Source organism: Phocoena sinus, chromosome 1 (genome assembly GCF_008692025.1).
Source record: "Phocoena sinus isolate mPhoSin1 chromosome 1, mPhoSin1.pri, whole genome shotgun sequence".
Lineage (NCBI taxonomy): Eukaryota > Metazoa > Chordata > Mammalia > Artiodactyla > Phocoenidae > Phocoena > Phocoena sinus.
Window position 1 is genome coordinate 136,399,483 of NC_045763.1, and position 15,114 is coordinate 136,414,596.

Consider the following 15,114-nt stretch of genomic DNA (forward strand, 5'->3'; position numbering starts at 1 on the left):
CCTGTAGCCTCTGCCGTGATCCACACCGGCCTAGTGGGAGCCTGCCTCTTGGCAGGCTCCATTCAACTCGGTTCTGAATTCAAGTCTCTTCTAAGTTCACCTGATTGGCAGACTCTAAATCACTTTCGGAACCCAAGCTGCAAGGGAATCTGGAAAAGCAGTTTCTAGTTTTCCTGTCTGCAGTACATGAAGGCATGTTAGTTGAGTATGTTGATTGAGTTAATCGATGGTATCTTTTGCATTTCATTAAAATGCTGAGATTCTCTCTCAGGAGACTCTCTCAAAATACTGAGATTCTCCAATGGACAATGGATTAATCTCCAAAATATATAAACAGCTCATGTAGCTCAATATTAAAAAAACAAACAACCCAATCCAAAAATGAGCAGAAGACCTAAATAGACATTTCTCCAAAGAAGACATACAGATGGACAAGAGGCACATGAAAAGCTGCTCAACATCACTAATCATTAGAGAAATGCAAATCAAAACTACAGTGAGGTATCACCTCACACCAGTTAGAATGGGCATCATCAGAAAATCTACAATCAACAAATGCTGGAGAGGGTGTGGAGAAAAGGGAATCCTCTTGCACTGTTGGTGGGAATGTAAATTGATACAGCCACTATGGAGAACAGTATGGAGGTTCCTTAGAAAACTAAAAATAGAATTACCATATGACCCAGCAATCCCACTACTGGGCATATACCCAGAGAAAACCATAATTCAAAAAGACACATGCACCCCAATGTTCATTGCAGCACTGTTTACAATAGCCAGGTCATGGAAGCAACCTAAATGCCCATCAACAGACGAATGGATAAAGAAGATGTGGCATATATACACAATGGAATATTACTCAGCCATAAAAAGGAACGAAATTGGGTCATTTGTAGAGACGTAGATGGATCTAGAGACTGTAATACAGAGTGAAGTAAGTCAGACAGAGAAAAACATATATCGTATATTAACGCATATATGTGGAACCTAGAGAAATGGTACAGAGGAACCGGTTTGCAGGGCAGAAATTGAGACACAGATGTAGAGAACAAACGTATGGACACCAAGGGGGGTGGTGTGATGAACTGGGCGATTGGGATTGACATGCATACACTGATGTGTATAAAATTGATGACTAATAACCTGCTGTATAAAAAAATAAATAAAATTAAATTTAAAAAACTACTGAGGTTCTCTCTCCAGGAATACCTTCAGGTATGGACTTTGGTCACTACCCACCCCCAACATATCATTTGCTTTTTATGCCAGATGACCTCTCAGTCCATGCTCAGGCAGGGCTTACTTTAGAGGCTGAGGTTTTTAGCACAGATTCTACCCAGTAGTGAAAATGTCATAGAAATAAAGGTGAATGTTATTGGGTCTTCCTGGCCATTGGCTGTGGAATTGCAGCTGGCAAAAGTGGAGTTAGCTGATGCTGCTAACCTTGTGGTGCTCTTAGAAACAGGCAACCCCTTTGGGTCAAAGCCACCCAAAGCCAGGCCAGCAAAGCATGGATTGGATTTCAGTCCCAACCTACTCCTTTGACCAGGCACCTTTGTGCAGTGTACAACCTGTACAACTGTATGTGGCAGACCTGAGGGTTTGGCTTATGTCCTTTCCCAAAACAAACAGAATGAGAAGGCATCCAAACAGCACCTGGTTAGTGGTGCCGTACAGAAATCTTACATTGCCTCTCTCTCCTCTCTCCACAGAGATCCCCCAGTGTGCTGGCTGCAACCAGCATATCCTGGACAAGTTCATCCTGAAGGTCCTGGACAGACACTGGCACAGCTCCTGCCTCAAGTGTGCAGACTGCCAGATGCAGCTAGCTGACAGGTGCTTCTCCAGGGCCGGGAGCGTCTACTGCAAGGAGGACTTCTTCAAGTAAGTCAGAGCTGGGGGCTGCACCTTGCTCTCCTTGCCCTGATCTAACTGCCTCCCCCATGCAGTGAGGGGGAAGCTCTCAGTAAGGCAGGGGGGAGGTGGGGGGGGTCCACCGTGGGTGGGGTGGGTGAATCCTGGTGCCGAGAGGCTGTTCCTCATTGAGGGCCCCCTTTTGATCACCGGCCCCATCACCCCCTGAGGCCCAGAATCTCGGCCTCACTTGAGCTCTGCAAGGGCCATGGGTGGGGAGCCAGCAGGAGGCAAGAGCCAGACTTCTCCAGGGTGGCTGACAAGGGATCCCTGCAAATCCTAGAACGAGTTGCTCTGTCTGTCTTGGTGAGTTGGTGCCTCAGGGCACTTGGCTGTATCATTCCTGCAGCTTTCAGAGTGGTACTTTGAATTTTGTGCCCCAAATCTAGAGGCATCTCTATGGTTGCTCCTAGGGTCTCAGAGAAGTGTTGCTCCTGGTAGGGGTTGAGCCAGGCTCAGACAGTGTCATCAACTTCAATGGAAATATGACAAAGAGACAGTTTTGTGTGACGGTTTAGAGCCCAGACCCTGCCTGGGTTTGAACTCATTTATTAGCAGTGTGCTCTTGGGCAAGTCATTTAACTTCTCTGTGTCTCAGTTTGCTCATCTGTAAAATGGGGCTGATAATAATAGGGTTGTTAGTTTTGAATGAGTCGTGTAAATTCCTTAGGATACTTGCCTGATACATGCGTATTAGCTCTTAAGACTGTCCTTGATTTTTCATCCCGGGGTTGGGTCCATCAGAAACAAATCATGTTGGAACTTTAGGTCAAAGTGAGGGGATCTCCTAGAATTTATTTTCCATGGCGTTTAGTCTGAGACTTCTCTCCAAGAATTTATTACCTGAGGCACTTAGGCTGATGCCTCAAATGACGTGGGCCAGCTGGTAACAGCAAAGCCAAGAGCAGGAGGTGGGGGGTGTCTGCCAGCGACACAGAGCCCAGTGTGGGTGGCCCATGGGGTGCGTGGAGCGTGGTGGGACTGCCGGGAGGCTCGCCAGCACCGGGACACACTGGGCACAAATGAACAAGCCCCGGAGAGATGGTGTGCATCCTTCAGAGGATGTGTTTTCTGGAGACAGGGAGGAGAAATAGGGAGAAGTGCCAGTCCTGATACAGAATATGATTTCTCACAAATCCTCCCCAAGATTTAACTGCGGGGAATAAGTGATTTGAATTTCTGAGGATTCACAAATTTGGTTTCTCCAATATGAGTCAAAAAGCACTTTAAAGATGATCTTGGTAACCACAGGGGCTGCGTCCATGGCTTGTGTTCAGAAGGTAGCACTCATTGTCACCATCACACTTTGGTCAAATAAGCACTGCTCTCTCCTTAGGAGTGTGTGTGTGTGTGTGTGGGGGGCACATGTCTGTGTGTGTGTGTGCATGTCTGAGCTCCCTGAGAGTGGGGCAGTAGCTAGCACAGGCATACCCAATGAATCCTTGATGGTTCCAGTTGAGAGGATGGGCCTCTGCTTCTTCCTCTAAGTCTTTTTTGTGGACTGTTCCCCTTTCTCCCAATCTTCCTTTTGCTCTCCCCACCTCTGACCCTTGCCCTGTTGCCTTTATTTTGGCATTTACGTGGTTCTGTCCCCTCTACCCACATCCTTTCTCAGCAACACGTTTGCCTCTGCCTTCCTCCCTCATGGGTGCCGTGGCCAAGCACCATGGCAGCTCTTATGGGCCCCTGGATGGGACAGAGTGTCATCGTGTGTGGGGGGAGGAGGGCAGGAGGAAGTAGGTGGGTGGGCCTGGCCATCGGGGTTTGCTGAGCTGGTCCCTGCTTCCGGGGCCAGCGCATCATCCTCCTATTTGGAAATCCTCAGCTCCAGGATAGGTGCTGAGATGTCCCTGGGTCAGAATTCTGGCTGGGGTTCAGGCAAGACCTGTCAGGACCACAGACCTAGGGCTCTGTCATCAGAGAAGCTCCTTTGAGCCCCGGGCCTTGCCCTAGGGCCCTATCTGATGTTTGGCCCTCGACTGGCTGCCTCCGGGTGGGGGAAAGGGAGATGGCGGCAGCTGAAGTGTAGATTTGGGTTTGGGAGAAGTAATGGTAAGGACAGAGGATCGCTCTAGACCCGGGAGGAGCCCAGGGTATGGGCTAAGGAGAGATTAGCACAGGCCTGTGAGCCGTTAGCCCAAGACCAGAAATACAAGTGACAATTACTCACCCAGGCCGTTGCCCTGGGCCCCTGTCTCCATGGCCTTGCTTATCAGTAATGTCCCTACTCATCTCCCCACCCCTTGCTGCCCACACACCGCCCCACCAGACCAGCATCCCCCCGCCTCACAGCTCAGCTCCTGACGCCCCGACCCCAGCTCCTTCGGCAGGGCCCCCTCTGCCTACAGAATATCCCAGAAGCACTGTGCCGTCAGAGCCTTCCACCCTGTGCCCAGCCTCCCATCCAGCTCACTGCTTTCCTTGGGTGCCCGATGTCCCCAGCAAGATGCCCCATTTCCCAGCGATTTCATCGTCCAGGGATGAGGTCCACCCTCTCAGGGTCTCCGCATCCTTCCATGACGGTGAGTCCAGCCCCTCAGTGGCCTGGCCACCTTGCCCCTTGTCTCTCCCGATGACTCAGCGCGAGCTGCTTGCTTTGCTCCTTCCTCACGCACCTGTTTGATCTTCCCCGTTGGCTTGAGGAAAGGCTTATGAGTCAGTCATGTTTCTGTCTTCCCCACGCACCTGGCCCCGAGCCTTGCCCACAGGCCATCACTGGGTTTGACGCAACAGAGAGTGGATTACATAGTGAATTCACAACGCACTGTGGGGACCAGTTTCTTCCATACCTGGCTTGGCGTCCTGCGAGTCACAGAGGCCCAGGATGCCTCCGTTATTTAGCCCCAGTTCTCCTTCCACAGGACTGCTCTGCTTCCTAAAGTAGCCCACTCTCAGGACTGGATCCTCTTGTAAAGCAGGGGAGCTGGCCGCATATTCAGTGCTGAAACCAGGTCATTACCTCTGTGATGGGGCTGCTGGGTGGAGAGAAATTTAAAACTGAAGTGATTCTCCCCACTGCCAATGGAGGGGCAATCAGACACGAAGATCGGGCACCTCCGAAGCCCTATTGGGAGGCCACATGGATTTACAGGCAGTCAGGCCTCACCCAGCTTTTGGAGACCATGGCTGTTTGGTACAGGAAGGCACATCTACAGTACGGTTTGGTCACTGCAAGTCACAGTCCTTGGTGAGGACAGAGAGGGAGAATTGTCTACGGTCAGAGCGGCCTCGCCTCCCATCCACAGGGGTCTTGGGACCTGCTGCCCACTTGGGGCTCAGGCTGTGATTTGGTCACAGAATGCGTGGGTCTGCTCCTCATTACAGCTCATTAAAGGTCACCAGGCACCTGCTTTCAGATGGCACATGTGCAGAGGGACACTGGGAGCAGAGAGAACAAGAGGCGGGGCAGGAGGGGAGGGCAGTCCCAGGCAGCCCCGGTCCCTCCCTCGTCTCACACCAGGCTGCAGGTGTCACCACCAACAGCCTCAAGAGAGGGCCAGCAGGTGCCGTGCACTTGGATTTGCCTGTCACTTGTGCCCGTGGCACTTGGAAGATGCCTGGTCAGAGGTATCTTCTCTATGCTCCTTGAAGTAAAAGAGAAAAAGAAAAAAGAAAAAGCAGTGTCCTTTTATGATATCTGCCCCAAAGCCCGGCTCGGAGGCAGAGGGCAGGATTCATTGACCTCACCGATCAACACTGTGGTTCTAAGTTCCAGGATCAATATTTTAAATCTCTTTGCCTATAACAAGGGGCAGGGCCACTGCTTTGCACAATTCCAGGGGCATCTTTTATTCTGTGTGAAGCTTTGTGACTCAAGACTGTAATGTGAGGAGTGCCCCGCTGGAGGTGTGTAATACCCCAAAAGTGGGGGAGGGGGACAGAGAGGAAAGCTGGAGGTTGGCTCCCACTAGCTTCCAGCCTGTGAGACATGGTCGTACTGGTGACTGGCAGCAGAGGGCGATGTTGATGTGTGCACAGGCAGAAAGAAGTACTGTCGGAAGGTTGCACTCTGTGGTTGTTATGTTGTTTGAAGGGCGGGGGCTGTTAAACTCTGTCTTGCTCAGTAACATTGGCTGATTTTTGCTGTTGTTTGTTGTTTTGACTCTTGGGTCCTCGGATCCCCTTCTCCAAAGGAAATAACATTCTGGGGCCTGAGAGCAGAGGCTTAGTTGACTCATACAGCGTGCTTCTAAGATTATTACAATTTGAATCGCAAGCCAGGGGGCCAACAACTCCTTGGGTTGCATTTGCTGAGCAGGTCTTTTCTGGACTGTGCACCCAGCATGTGGAGGATCCCTGGCTCCTTGCAAAAGGACTAGAGCCTGGGGAGAGCAGGGGTCTGGGATTTGGGCTTCCGGGTCCCCCTTTTCATCACTGATTTGGTCCTGGGATGAGCCTGGCAGCTCCCTTACTCTGAGGCGTGGTGAAAACAGGTTTTCTGCTCCAGGAACTGGTTCAAGTGCTGGGGTCCTTAGGCAAGTTCCTTAACATCTCTGAGCTCCAGTGTCCTCTGCAGGAAAAATGGGAACGCTAACGGTGGCTGCTTTAGAAGACCTGGTACACAGTAGCATTTCGCAAAGGGGAGTTATTTTATCAGTGGAGTGGTCTGGTGAACCCAAACGGAGCTTGACCGAATTCCTGTCCTGTGTTTTACAAGCTGTTTGTCAGCAAACAAGTGACTAGGCCTTCCTGAAAACCTCATTCCCTTATCTGTTAAGAGGTGACATTCTAACCCACAGAGTTGCTGTGAAATGCAACTCTGTGGGTTAGAATGTCACCTCTTAACAGGTAAGGGAATGAGGTTTTGGAACGTGCGGGCTCAGCGGCCATGGCTCACGGGTCCAGCCGCTCCGCGGCATGTGGGATCTTCCCAGACCAGGGCACGAACCCGCGTCCCCTGCATCGGCAGGCGGACTCTCAACCACTGCGCCATCAATGGAAGAAGACAGTGTGTAAACTGTGTCTAGCACTGCTGGGTGCTTCATGCTAGGTGCTGTATATCTGGGTTTCTGGCCCTGTTCACCTGACCTGCGGCCATGGAGGGCCAGCTGGCAGAGTTGTCCCTCGGGCTGGGCCTGAGCTGACCTCTCCTGCCCGCTGCTCCCTCCAGCTTTGAGACCTTCCCACTTAGATGACATTTAAAGGCCTAGAACTCCTCAGATGGAGGCGGGGGTAGCCTGGCAGGTGGAGAGGGTACATGGCAGTGGGCCGGTGACAAAGATGCCATGCCAATTTACATGAAGACTTGAGAAACAAACCCGTGATTATTATAATATGAAAACAAACAGCTATAGAATCAAAGAAAGGGCAAGAGTCCGTGTATGTTTTTAAGGCAAAGCACAGCCTTTAAGAACATCCCAGGCTTGAGGGGAGCTTCAAGCCACGCCCTGGCCGCCAGGTGTGTGTGCTGGCATCTGCCTGCCAGAGGGAGCCGTGGGGAAGAGTCGGAGGCGTTCTGGGGTGACTGCCACTCCGGGGGCTCCTATCTAAAGCTTCATGCTTCTCTGGGGGTGTCTCCCTGTCCCTGAGGCCCTCACCTGCCTGACACTGCGGGGACCCAGCGGGATGGAGGGGTGCTGCGCCGTTGTCACTGGGGAGCTGTGTCCGCTCCCCCAGCCGGTCAGTCTCCAGGCGGCTGTCAGCTAAGGGCAGGTAAGTGGCGTCCCTGGGAGCCTGGGAGCTGCTGATTTATCCCCGCAGTTCAGAACAGCCTGTTTCAGCTCTGGCTCGCTCTGAGTTTGGCCCAGCTGCAGGGTAGTTTTGCTGGCTCTGGCCAGGTCTTTGTTAGTGACCTTGGGCCAGTCACTCCGGTGACCAGGGCCTCTATTCCTCAGCTGGGCAGACGCCCACAGGACATCGGGCAATATGGGCCTGATGGGCTGATAAGGGCCCAGAAACCTCTCTCCGAGGTGGACGTTGAAGAGGGACCAGGCGCTGGGTTTGGATCCAGGCTCAGTGTGAATTTGGGGCATTAGACCTCTCTGAGCCTCACTCTCCCATCTCGAAAAAGGGATGGGAATAAAAATGTCTACTTTTCACAAGTTACTATGAGGACTGAGTCAAATGAAGTGTTCGGTAGCCATCATTATTGGCAGCTATTCCTATTAAGGCCGTGATGGCATATCTATGTAGGGAGGAGAAAAATAGAGAAAAGGAGGGTCCTGGGGCAGAGGCTACAAAAGGCCTTGGGCCAGACAGGGGTCCTGGGGAGGGAGGTGGGGCCTGTCCAGTGGCAATGGCAGGTCAGGTGATTGGAACAACTGTCCACCTCTTGGTGTGCGGAGCTGCTGTGAGTCTTCCCCACAGGAGACCATCCCTCCCTGTGTGGTCCAGAGCTCTGTGGCAGTGACCGCAGCCCTCAGCCTTCGCTTCCCACAGCTGGGTTCCCAACTCTGGCGGGAGGTCCCGCCTGTGCTTGTGTGGCCGCCTCTAGCTAGCTTGTACTCTGTTGCCCCAGGAAGAGGCCACTTCAGTTCTGGGGCTGGTTGTGGTCCAATCTGGGGCCAGGTTCTTGCTGAGCCACTTGTTATTTTTGATAACCACACACCTGTTAGGACACACACACACACACACACACACTCTAGCAAAATGTGCTTGAAGAACTCACAAGGGGAGGGTCTCTTTGACGTGTGACTTTCCATAATTTCCGAATAGTTTATAGTCTAATTCCCTCACTAAGCAAATTAAACCTCTTAAGGTAACGATCAGATGGTCCAGATAGTAGCTGTGCACGTGGACATTTGTAAGATTCAAGCACTGGTGGGACCAGGCCCATAGTCATTTGCAAAGGCCTGTAATCAAGGCAGAAGCAATTACTTAGCTGAGCAGTTCCCCCTGGGACCTGAGGCGGTATATCAGGCGGTGATGAGTCCACGGATTATCTGTCTGCCTGCCCCAGAGGCCTCCCCGTTCAGCGGTGCCTGCCCCCCCTCCCAGAGCCCAGGCTCTCAGTGAAGGCCTCCTGACATCTCTGGAACCTGCATACTGGAGACCTTTCTGCCTTGGGAGAATCTGTTTGGAACCGAATAGTTGCAAATCAGCCTGGGAGTCAGATGGCATCTGGGCTGTGGGAACACGGTCCCCAGGCAAAGAGGGATGGGGTGACATGGGAATGGGAGATGGGGGCAGCTTAAAACACACCAGCTGGCAGCAGCAAGTCCCGTTCTCTTAATCACTGGGGCTCAACCTCCTCCCTCCTTTACTTCCCACCCCCAGCCATTCAGGTACCGAGACACGGGGTCCCACCTCCAAAGGGCCTCTCTTTCCATTCCCACTGCCTCTCTCCTCTCTCCGTCCCCTGTCACCACACCTCTGCACCGCTGGAAGCTTTTCTAATCGGCTGTCCTTCCCCTCTCGATCCCCTCTCTGCCAGTCTATGCCTTCCTGCTGCAGCCCATCTTTGGCCACGTTGCCCCCATGGCTCCTGAATCTCCCGAGCCCAGTGCTCAGGAACCCGTGGCCTGGCTCCACCACGTTTCCTGCTGTTTCTCTGGCCGAGGTCACACGAAGGTCCAGGGAGAGCCAGTCTCTGACTTGCCGATCTGGCTCCTGGGGTCCGTCGGTGCCCCTGGAAGCGCTGCTTTCGGAGAAGCCACAGACCAGCCTTGGACCCTGCGGCGGGCATCATGGGTCCATGCAGCGGGCTGGCCGGGGGTATGGTGGGAGGGGGTGGGATGGGGCCTCTGTCCCCGAACGTCCATCCTGCTGCCTGTCCCCGTGTCTGCCGCACCACTGTTGAGAGTGAGTCCTTAGGTCTTGAAGGGCTCAAGAGTCAACAAGCAAGCTGCAGACGCTGCGAGAGGGCCAAGAGCGTCCACTACGCAGGGTTTCTCAAAGAGTGGTCCATGCCACAGCTGTACTGGGGTCGTCCATGTGGGGCTTGTTAAAAGTGTGGGTTCTGGGCCCAGAATCAGGAGTCTGGGGTGGCTTTTCTGCTTCTAAGCAAACATCCCAGGTGGTACTTCTGCACAGGGTAATTTGGTGACAGCTGGGCTAACACCTTGGCAGAGAAGAATTAGTCTGGAGTAAGGAGAGCCGATTAGGTGCCTAGAGGAGAGGAGTGGGAAGGAGGGACGATGTTGTTGGGCCAGCTGGCAGCCTGTCCCATCTGTGAAACGGGAATAATAATAGCTACCGATAAGGGCTGTTGTGCGCTTTCAATGAAATAGCTCACGTGAAATCCCCTGGTGCCTACTGACTGCCTAATGCATGTTCACAAAAATTAGGAGAGATGGGCTGCACTCTCGTAGAAGAGGGTCAGATCCTACACGTCCCATTGCCTCTTGGGAAGCAAATCTCCCCCCAGCAGGGAAAGCGGGGAAGGATGGCTGGGGGAAGGGAGAGTTGTGCTGTAGACCTTTTTCTGCCACTATCTGGGCTGTGTGATCTTGGGCAAGCACCTGACCCTCTCTGGGCTTCCCCAGTTTGCTTCTGTGTTAAATGAGGAGGTTGGACTACGTCACTGGTTCTACAGCTTTTCCCGTTGTATTCATCTCAAAGTAATATTGAATGCTTGCTGAAAAGAAAAACATTATATTAAAAACAAAAAGCAGAGCCTGAGGGGGCAGTTCTGGTGGGCCTGGGAGCTTTATGTGTGAGTATGTGTATGGGGGAGCTGTGTCCGTATTCTCTAAGGCTCTAACATTCTCCGGTGTCAGGCCTTCTCCAAATATGGCCCCCGTTTATGTCTGGAGAAGGCTGACCGTTCTGGGGCAGAGCTCTGTGTGCCGTGACATGGCTGTGGTGGTGATATATGTTGGAAATATTGGTACATACAGTAACAGTAAATAACAGCGACTTACCTGTCAAGTGTGGTGATAGATAAAAGAAATACATGGAGGGAAGTGTCAACTGGAAAAAAAATATACGGCCGGCAGTAAATCACCACCAAGCAATTAAAGCATAAAATTAAGTTGTGTGGTATTTTCTTTCCTCGGGACAGTGCACCGCACTGTGGCAGCTCCCACACATGGGAGGCTGGCGTGGGCTCGGGCTGGCTTCCACTGACTGCTCTCAACGGCCCAGAGAAAGGAAGAACATTGGGTTCAAATCCCAGCTCCACGGTCTATGGCTGTGAGGCCCCTGGCACGTTTCTTACCCTTTCTGAACTTGTTTCCTCATCTACAAATGGGGGAATTGTGCATTAATGCATACCATAGGAGTGGGTCATTCACTACGTATGACCAAATAGTCACTGAACGCATATCCCAGGCCAGGCACTGCTCCAGGCGCTGGGTCCACTGGTGAACCAAATAGATCCAGCCCCGCTGTCACGGAGCTCGCCTTCTAGAGAGGGGAAAAGACAATACGATAAACAAACGAAACGCACAGTACATCCATGGGAGATGAGTGCTTTAGAGAAGGGAAAGGAAGTGCTGGGGTGGGGTGCAGGAGAGGTGGTTAAGGACTGCCCCCTGAGAAGGATACATCTGAGGGGAGACCTGTAGAAAATGCAGGAGTGAGCCATGTAGATATCTGGGGAAAGAGCTCCGAGCCTAGGAAGCAGGCCGGATGGTGCAGGATTGTAGAGGCCAGTTAGGGGACTTTGGCTTTTACTCTGAGTGAGAGGGGAGCCCCCGGAAGGTTTTGAGCAGGGGAGTGAGATGGTCTGACTCAGGGTCACTGTGTGGAGGATAGATGGTGGGGCAAGGGCTGTAGCCAGGGGATGCTTTAGGGGAGCTGTGGGCAAGGGGAGAGGGTGGCCTCAGCTGGGGAGGCAGTGGTGGAGACGGCGAGGGGTGGTCCAGTTCTTGGCATAACTGAGTGGTGCCAACGCGATTTGCTGACAGATCAGATGCGGGTGTCCGAGGCCGTCGGCCTGAGCAACTGGAGGAATGAAATCACCCTTCTCTGAGACGGGGAAGGTCACTGGAGGAACAGACACATTTGCAATAGATGTTTGTTTGAGCAAACATCTGGTTGCCCATGAAATTAGGGTTAAGATTGGCTTTTCAATTCCTGCAAAATGTGCTGTTGGGATTTTGATAGGAATTGCATTAAATCTGTAAATCCCTTTGAATAGTATTGCCATATTAACAATATGAAGTTTTTAAAGCCATGAACATAGAATATCTTTCCATTTGTCTTGGTCTTTTAAAATTTCTTTCAGAAATATTTTGTGGTTTTTTTTTTTTTTTTTGAATTTTATTTATTTATTATTTTTTCTTCGGTACGCGGCCTCTCACTGTTGTGGCCTCTCCCGTTGCGGAGCACAGGCTCCAGACACACAGGCTCAGTGGCCATGGCTCACAGGCCCAGCCGCTCCGCAGCACGTGGGATCTTCCCGGACCGGGGCACGAACCCGTGTCTCCTGCATCGGCAGGCAGACTCTCATCCACTGCGCCGCCAGGGAAGCCCTATTTTGTGGTTTTTAGTGTGCATGTCCTGCACCTGTTTGGTTAAATTTATCCTAAAATATTTGATTCTTTTTGATGCTATTGCAAATGTTCCTGTTCCTGAGGAACAGATGCTGGGATCTGCATCTGGATCAGGAGTTTGGTCTTGGGCGTCCAAATCGAGATACTGAGGACGTCATGGGATGTACCCGTCTGGAGTTGGGCGGGGAGGTCTGGGCTTGGGGTGTAGGGGGGGACAGAGAAGAGGTGTGGGAGGTGGAGGAGGGGCTGTCCGAGGAAGGAGCAGACCCAGGAGAGTCAGGTCCCGAGGCCAAGTGAGCGCAGCGTTCTAGGAAGAGGGATGGCCGATGTGGTAGAAGGTCAGGGAAGATTAGACCTGACCACTGGACTCAGCGATGCCGGGGCCACGCTGACCTGGTCAAGTGCAGTTGGGGTTGATTTGTCGGTGGCACCTTGACTGGAGCGTGTATTATTCAGGGTTTTCCACAGAAATGCAACCAACAGGGTGTGTGTGGGGTGTGTGTGTGTGGGGTGTGTGTAAAGAGATTTAATTTAAGGATTGGCTCACATGATTTTGGAGGCTGAGAAGCCCCAAGATCTGCAGTCAGCAGGCTGGAGACCCAGGAGAGTTGATGGTGTAAGTCCCAATCCAAAAGATGGCAGGCTCAAGACCCAGGAAGGGCCAGCATTTCAGTTCGAGTCTAAAGGCAGGAAAAGACCGATGTCCCAGCTCCCGGCAGTCAGGCAAGGGGAGTTCACTCTCACTCTTGGGAGGGCCAGCCTTTCTGTTCTCTTCAGATCTTCACCTGATTGGATGAGGCCCATCGCATTGAGGAGGGCAATCTGCTTTACTCCGTCACTGATTCAGATGTTAATCTGTCCAAAACCGCTTCCAGACACACCCAGGAAAATGTCTGAGCAAACATCTGGTTGCCCATGAAATTAACCATCGGAGTGGATTCAAGAGAAGACTGAGAGCAGGGGCATTAGAGACCCTGCCTAGAGACCCGTCTTCTGAGGGATTTTGCTCCAAGGGGAGTAGAGAAAGGGCTGGTAGATGCAAGGAGGTGTAGGGTCAAGAGAGGTTTTATTTTTTTAAGTGGCGGAACTGTTGATAATAGCATGCTGTCCGCTGCTGGGTAGATGTGGTAGAGAGGGGAAGTTAATGATGTGGGTGGCAAGGAGGCCAGTTGTTGTGTGAATGATCTTATTAGGCAGGAAGGAGCGGACTCTGTGCCCAGGCGGGCGGTCGGCCTTGACCAGGAGCACAGCCGAGTCAGCTGCAGGAAGCCGAGAGACCTGGGCAAGCTGCGGCGGGGCGGGGGTGGGGTGTGTGTGGACGGGACAGTGGGAGTGCCTGGCAGGCCTTTGCTTAGAGCTCCGTTTTTCTCCTGGAAATAGGAGGCCGGGCCGCCAGCTGAGACGGAAGATGAGGGGCCTGAGAGAGAGAAGGTATGGGAAGGTGGGGGGGCTAATGCACTAGGGAAGCGCCCTGTGCTTTCCCGGCCCCTCTTGAGGTCCAGAGCCTGAGTTTAAGGGGAGGCCGGTCAGGGAGGTGGTAGGTTTCCCTCGGCGCTGTCAGACGCCCGGTGCTGCATGGAGGAAGCAGAGGACTGAGAGCGGGGCGCGGGTTCGGGGTGTGGGCGCGAGAGGGATTCCTAAGGTGGACCACGGAGTCTTTGCTGGTTAAGGGAGGGGATGTGAGGCCACGAGGGGAGGGAGGGGCAGTGAGAGGGGCCGGGTTGCAGGGCTGTGGGCGTCAGGCTGCTGCGGGGACTGAGCTGGAAGGACAGGACGGTGCAAAGGTTGGAAGTTATTCCTGGAGGCACCACAGTTCCTGGTGACACGGTCCGGGGCGGACCATGGGCATGAGTGGCTGAGGAACGGGGGAGGCCATGCCTTTCAGGAGAAGAGGTCAAGGAAACGAGAGGGCAGGGGCAGGAGGGACTCTGGGGACACTGATGCCACTGAGAATTACGGCAGCAGGGACGGTGAGAGCGACAGTGAGCCAGGAGGGAAACTCGCCCCGGGGTGGGGCGTGGGCCTGGGTGACAATGACTGCCCCGGGGAGGTAGCGGTGTAGCCTGAGGGCCAGTTGCAAGGATCAAGTGAGGTTACGTACCACGCGGGCACATGGCAGGTGCTTGGTAAACGGGAGCTGCTCTTTAATCGTGTTGGTGACCAGAATATGATACCTGGCCTGATGGTAGGTCAGAACTTAAAATCAGGAATGTGCTGGAACATCTGCGGTGTAGGATTTACATGCACCTGTTTCTAGAAGATGTGGTGCCTGCCAGGCCTGCCTGTCGCCCTTCCTGCAGCATCCAGACACCCTGAAGTGGACAGCGGGCCAGGCAGGCCTGTCGAGAGCAGCTGGCGTGGACAGATGAATGGGCAGAGGGAACTCAGGCTGAGCACGGGAGCAGAAGGGGGAGGCCAAGGACACAGGCCTGGCCCTGTTCCCAGGGTCGGGGACAGCCCCTGAATGTCAGCCATGACGTCTGGTGCATTTCCAGAAGCCCAGGCCCCTCACGCCTGAGCTACAGGTGCAGGAAGGTGTGGATAGGACCAGTTGGTGTGTTGAGGTGAACGCTGCGGGGGAAGGCTCTTGGGGCAGCCCCGCATCGCAGGCCTGGGAGCTGCATGCTCGGCGGCTCAGAGCAGCTGGGGATGCTTGAGGGGCACAGGGCCCCTGGAATCCACTTCCAGTCCAGAGTAGAGACACCACGGCTGGCTGCTCCGTGATGTTTGCTGCCTTTGATGCCCACCATGCGCCAGCTGTGCTGTCAGAAGCACCGAGTTCAAATCCTGGTCTTTTTACTCTTTGCCTGTGTGAGCTGAGGCC

At 53.2% G+C, this 15,114-nt stretch overlaps 1 protein-coding gene across 1 annotated transcript in view; it reads left to right on the plus strand.

The window, feature by feature from the left end:
- Window positions 1-15,114, plus strand: part of LHX4 (LIM homeobox 4) — a 42,768-nt gene that overhangs the window by 16,045 nt on the left and 11,609 nt on the right. The window contains exon 2 of the mRNA XM_032650704.1: window positions 1,713-1,884. Within this exon, the coding sequence (XP_032506595.1) occupies window positions 1,713-1,884 (172 nt within the window). The remainder of the gene's footprint in view (window positions 1-1,712; window positions 1,885-15,114) is intronic.